Source organism: Sparus aurata, chromosome 19 (genome assembly GCF_900880675.1).
Source record: "Sparus aurata chromosome 19, fSpaAur1.1, whole genome shotgun sequence".
NCBI lineage: Eukaryota > Metazoa > Chordata > Actinopteri > Spariformes > Sparidae > Sparus > Sparus aurata.
This window is the reverse complement of record NC_044205.1, coordinates 19,894,466-19,900,720: the sequence shown is the minus strand read 5'-3', so window position 1 is coordinate 19,900,720 and position 6,255 is coordinate 19,894,466. Positions and strand designations below refer to the sequence as shown.

Sequence of the window (6,255 nt, the reverse complement as noted above, 5' to 3'; positions counted from 1 at the left end):
ATCCCACCACGCATCCAGAGGCCACGTGATGCAGTTAATGGCGTGACGTCAGATGTTGACATTAACTCACTGTTTAATTAATGATCGTGTTTCAATTCAGGATCCATTCTTCTTCTTTTTTCTTTCTTCTTTTTTTTTATGGCTTGGCTCGGGGTGTCTCATTGACGCGGAAGAAGGATGCACTCCAATGGGACGGCGGGGCGATGACGCAGCCGCCCACCGCCCCCCTCCCCGTCTCCAAACCCCCCCTCTACGCCACCTACGTGACAAGTGAAAAAGGCATGCCTTTCGGATTCATGAATAAAAAACCGAGGGGAGTTAAGTTCACAGGACAGCAGGGGAAGAAGCTCTCCGCAGACGGCACACGTTTGGCGCTCTTCAATGACCGAGAACACGTAGAGCGCTCCTGGAGAACTGAGCTGGAGAGGGCTGCACACTCGGAACAAGCGCACGGAGACCGACGAGGAGAGGCGCTTCACTGAGGGGGGAAACAGAGGAAGAGGAGAGAGGAAGGGCGAGAGAGAGATAGCGAGAGAGAGAGAGAGAGAGAGGCTGAGATAGAGATCCTATCTCACTCTCCCAGTTGAGGTCTTCGGCGGATCGCGTTCGGCGTCTCGCAGCTGGTAAGAGGAGGCACTTCTCCTTTTTTACGCAGCGTAAAAGTGGGCTGCGTTTGGAGGAAAAAGTCGGGTGTGGATGATTTATTTTGCTTTTAAACTCACAGGTGTGGTGTGAAGGTGACCAGATATTACAGCAAATAATAGAAACGACTTAAATGCACAGAATAATTGTCCTTACGTGTGATTAATGTCGGGTGTTTTTTTTTTCTTTTCTTTTTTTTTTGTCTTTTGCAGCAGGACAATGTCTAGTAAAGCGACTTTAGCCTTACTCATCTATGGACTCATAATGCATTACAGCGTCTACTGCTCACCTGTGGGGCTTAGCTTTCCAAGTGTTAGGTACGTACACCCTTCACTTATTCACTTATCAGGTTGCTTTTTTTTATTTTTGGAGAGGAGAACTTGTGCGTAATTGCGCTCAGCAGCAGCAGCAGCAGGGCGCAGGCTAAAGAGCGCGTCTGCTTTACAGTTAGTTATGTCTGAGGCTATAATAGCCTATTGGATTACTGGATAACATCATCTGACAGCCGATCCATAGGGCTGCGCGCACAGAAATAATTGCGCAGAAACATCCACCAGGGAGTGGCGGTGATGGGATTTAGGCTCCAGGGGAAGTGGAGCGCAGTGTGTGAATGTGGCCTGCGGCCATTAATCCACAGATATGTGTGGTTAGATAATTGATAGATAACGTTTTTGTAGAAGGAAAAGATTTAGAGTTCAGATTTCGGGGAAAAAAGTGCATTTTTGCGCATCAACACTTCACATTCCTGGTGGATAAATCGGTATAATAAAGCTTATTAGTATAATTAAAGACATACAAACTCTCTAAATGAGTTTACAACACATTCCTCTCAGTTTGAATTTGGCTTAATTGCTTTCATTCTGGATCCTGACGGCGTGTCTGCCTTTTTTTTCCCCCCCAGACTTGACAGTGAGGTTTACGACGAGGATGGAAACTCCTTACCCTCCCTGGATTATGACGGAGAGCAGGTGGATGTGAGAAGCCCTCCGTCTGTCGCCGACGACGTCTTCTCTTTGTTTTACCCACCAGAGAAAAGGTGACTATCATCCTCCTCCTCATCATCATCCTCATCACCACCGTTTCTGAACTTTCTTTCTGTCTTTGGAGACATTCACGTTGAACATCCTCATCGCTGTAGTCCTATTTCTGTCCACGTATGTTGTTAAGTCTTTGTCTGGATTAATGTAATGTATTGTCAAAGATGTTGTCAGAAGAAACAGTTTTTATTTTATTCATTTGAGTTATTATTTATTGTTTCGAGGCAGAACTTCCCAGAAGAACTCAGTGGATTGAAAACAGGCTTAAACATCTTTGAATTGCAAGAACATAGTGGGGGGAAATGAAACATGAGCAATGAAATCTATACTCTACAAGAACTGGCTCCCTCGGCAGAAAAAGTGAAACCACGCAGGACATTTAGAGCAGATTCATTTAAGAAAGCACCCCAAAGACACGAGTGAAATACCTTAAAACTGAGGCCCAGTTTTTACACCTATAATAGACTTTGTGTTTTTTTGCAGTGCAGCTACTTTGAATTTGTTGCCTCTTGCGCTGTTGGGTGTGTGGTGATTTTTACTGTGTGGCTATCTATCATCCCAGAACGGAAAGGCATGCAGACGGCATGTTTAATAAAGCCTACAGGAAAGCGCTGGGTCAGTTATCAGCAAGGAAATATCTGCATTCTCTGATGGCAAAACGTGTAGGGTAAGAAACACCTTCTTGTTTGTCACCTTCTTTCTTATGTTAAAACTCAATGTTATCCGTCCTTGTTCTGTGCCTTTTCCTTTATTCTTCTGGTGTTTCGTTGTACTGATCCTTTAAATGCTCATAATTCACCCTGTTATACGTGTCTGTGGTGTCCCATTATCTCCCAGCGCCCCTCGCCCTCTGAATCAGCCTGTATTAACGCCATGAGAGAGCACAAATGGGCACTTGATTGATTCGGGAAGTGTCACCGTCTGAGCCCTCTGCTTTTGTCGTTAAGGCGCCCGAGAGAGCGGGCTTAAATTTATTTCCATATGAATCATTTATAGGATGGATGGAGTCCCAGTGGTTCCCGGTGGAGGGGGGGGGGGGGGGTGGGGTGGGGGTGCGATGGAGGCCCACAGGTTGAAAATGTGTGCAAAATCGTCCTGGGATGGGCTTAAAGTTGAACAAAGACAGAGGAGTGTGAGCACTTCCCTGAAATCGAGGCCTTTGTGAGACAATGTGCGAAGCAAAAATCTCTCAAGCATGGCTGCCTGCTGTGTCCTGGAAACAACTAAACGCTGAAATCTCATTGATTTCCCCTAAAAATCCTTCAAAATAAAAGCACAGACTGGCCTGCTGAATAACAAATCTGATTATCTAAAGATTCCTCCTCTTGAAGTTCAATCCAAGTGTCCAGGCTGTTCACCTCAGCGCCGCAGGCTGTACAAACAGGAGGTCATGTTTATGTAAATGTGATGGTAGTGAAACCTCCCTCCTGTCTCCCTCCTGTCTCCCTGCCTCCCTCCCTCCCTCTCTCCTTCTCTCTCTCGCAGCGGGGGGAAAACACTGGAGGACAGCTCAGAGCCGCTGTCCAAGCGACACTCGGACGGCATCTTCACAGACAGCTACAGCCGCTACCGAAAGCAAATGGCGGTCAAGAAATACCTGGCGGCAGTCCTTGGGAAAAGGTATAGACAGAGAATTAGAAACAAAGGACGCCGGCTGGCATATTTGTAGCATCCTCCTCCTCCCTTTCCTCCTCCCTCCTCCTCCCCCCCTCCCCGAAAAACAAAAAAACTTAAGTGTGTGCAGCCCCCAGATGAAGTCATTCTGAGATCTGAACAATCAGTGGATCGCTTTTTGTGTTCTTAAACATGTATTTATGTATGAAGTAAGCCATTAAAATGAATATTTTGATAATAATATTGTTTTTTATTTTGTACTTAAAGCACTTGAGGACACACATATCTACTTTGTGGACCAATTTTTTTGTTCATTCTAAAGAGAAAAAAAAAAAGGAAAGAAAGAAAAATAGCCTCTATTTATGTATTCATTGATTGATTTTTTTTTTAGATTGAAGGGGAGACTCACATTGTTCAGCAAACAGCCCTTTTGTCTTTTAAACATTCAGTGAAGAGATATGGTTCTGAGGAGAAATAAATAGTTTAAAAGACAATCAATGTATGTGAATGCTGCTTTTTGTAACGTGACATTAAGAGTTTAGTTGTCTCTATCCACAACAGCCTTGAAGACATAGGTATGCACCAAATCCTACAAGACATAAACTTTGATGCCCTCCCGGACGGGGATGAGTTTGAGGCTTTTATGGGAGACTGGCTGAAACAGTTCTCTCCCGAATACCCGGTGAGTTTCAGGCTCTTTCCCGAGGCCGCGTCCTCGCTGGGGGGCGTCTCATGTCCCCTCCCTTTTTTTTCTTCTCACCTTGTGATCTTGCTCTGAAAACACTCAAACCCGATTCCTCCTCCTCCTCCTCCTCCTCCTGCTTCTTCTTCTTCTTCCGTCTCATTTGTGCTCCTGTCTCTCGAGAGTCTCACACATTTTTTTAATCCCACAGTGTGGAGAGACTTTGCTCAGACCGATATGTCCTACATATCACCGTTGACTGATAAAGACACAGATGTATCAGCGTCCTGTTTATGGACGCTGGGATGATATTATTTAAGACAGCCCCCCCCCTGTTGGCCTTAGAACCTTTCAAAAAAAAAAAGAAAGAAAGAAAAATCCCAAATCTGAGATGAGGACCAGAGTACTTCTGAGGTCGTTTCTTGTCCTTTTCTTCTTCCACAGTGTTTACAGAGCGAGCTTTCACCTTTTTCTGACTCATGTAAAGTGCCAATCTTGTGTTTCTATCGACTGGTTCCTGTGTGTTTGGAAACCTCTTAACTCTGCCGAAGGGTTTTTTTTTCCCCTCATGCCTCTCATATAATAAGTATCACTAGCATCTGAAAGCACCATCGAGCAAATTAAAAAAACAACAACCAAAAAAAAAAAGCATAAAAAAAACCAAACAAACAAGAAATGATACTTGTTACATGGCGAGTTTCCCATCGACCCTGCTCCTCGTGAGAGACGTGACGAGGCAGTTTTGAACTCTTGTGTTTTGAACCTTTCTGGGTCTATTGTGCTTCCCTCTTCTTCTGTCATGTGAACCAATGTAAAGAAAACTACAGTAGATTGCATGATTAAAGTAATTGCACTAAGCCACCGCATCCGTGCCGACGATTCCAACTAGATGGTTTTGCTTGCTTTTTCTGACTACTGCAAACATACATACCTGTCACCTCTGGATGTTGTTTTGTGTTCTGTTCTCCCTCCCACCGACATTTTTTCTACACAAAAGCTGTATGTCGAGGAAAAACAAAAAAAAGAATTGACCTGAATGTACTCTTACTCACTGCTGACAAGAAAATCTCTCAGTCTGATGTCATGCTTTATCTTTTTTTTTTTATTTTCATTTTTTTTTTTTAGGCCAAAGTGTTTTGTAACTGTAAAAAACTGTACGTGAGGAACACACAGCTGTGATTGGACGATTTTTTTAAAAAGTGGTCCGCAAAAAAACGTTTAAAGATGAGGGAGGATGCAAGAGGAAGGCACACAAAGAGAGAGGGAGTGAAAAGGGAGCAGATTTGAGCAGGAACATGCAGATTAAAAAAAATAAAAAAAATAACTACGAGCTAAACAAACCACATCAGTCGAGTCACAGCAGTTTTGATTTACTCCGGGGGATTTGTGAGGGAGGGACGCACACTTGAGCTTTAAAAAACAAAACAAAAAAAACAGCAGGGTGAGAAAAGTTCTTCGATCTGTGTTTACTGTATCAATCCTTTTCTTTTAATTTTTTGCATTCTCCTCTAGGCTTTGTGACGCAGGAAGCAGTTTGCGGCTGTGGTGCCTTGCATCGACTTTAAAAATCGCCATGAATCACAGATGGCTATTTAGTGGCCCTACAATGCTGCACATCATCAGCTTTACATCCCACCCCCCTTTTTATGTTGTTGTTCTCTGTCAGACGCCAAGCGTTCCCCCCGCTTTTTCTGTTGCACTCTTGTTTTTTTTTTTAGAGCACTTAGATGTAGAGCTTTTAGTCTTATTTTTTTTTTGTGTGAAATCAGAGGGGAAGGATCAGTCCCCGCCCCCACCACCACCACCCCCGTTGCTCTCCATGAAACATTATATGTATGATAATGAAAAGCGCCAATAGCCTTACTCAAATGAAATAATCATCAAAGATATATATATATATATTTACTGTGTAGAAAGTGGCTATTAGATTACTACTTCAAATGGCGATCTGCAAGGGTCAAGTCAACAAATGTTTAAAAAAAAGAAGAAAAAAAAAGTGTTGTAAGATTTGTATGAATAAATTTTTGTAAACAACAAAAAAAAAATTTCGTCTAATCCTTGATGCCGGTGTCACCATGATGAGACTGTAAAGTTAGGACACATCCAGGAGGACGAGGGCGAGTCACAAAGACCCTCCCTCGACACTTTTGACAGGACGTTGCATAAGAAAGGAGAGAAAACTCAGAGAAAAGTCACAGAGGGAGACGTGACACATCAGTGAGACCACACACACCCACATAAGACAGTTTTAAAGCACAAACACCTATCAGCTGGGAGAGA

The 6,255-nt window shown here is 43.5% G+C and overlaps 1 protein-coding gene across 7 annotated transcripts; it reads left to right on the top strand.

Annotated features, from left to right (window-relative positions):
• The first annotated feature begins 257 nt into the window (after positions 1 to 257).
• adcyap1a (adenylate cyclase activating polypeptide 1a) lies at positions 258 to 5,961 on the top strand. 7 transcript variants are annotated; one of them, XM_030398897.1, is made up of 7 exons: positions 266 to 623; positions 855 to 959; positions 1,544 to 1,678; positions 2,242 to 2,346; positions 3,165 to 3,299; positions 3,855 to 3,975; positions 5,488 to 5,961. In XM_030398897.1, the coding sequence occupies exons 2-7, from the start codon at positions 862 to 864 to the stop codon at positions 5,494 to 5,496; spliced, it is 603 nt and encodes a 200-aa protein (XP_030254757.1). In that variant the 5' UTR covers positions 266 to 623; positions 855 to 861; the 3' UTR covers positions 5,497 to 5,961. The 7 variants fall into 7 exon arrangements, with proteins under 7 accessions (XP_030254756.1, XP_030254755.1, XP_030254754.1 ...); XM_030398896.1 differs by having other exon boundaries at positions 258 to 737; positions 3,855 to 5,662; XM_030398895.1 differs by having other exon boundaries at positions 259 to 690; positions 3,855 to 5,662.
• The last annotated feature ends 294 nt before the right edge of the window (positions 5,962 to 6,255 follow it).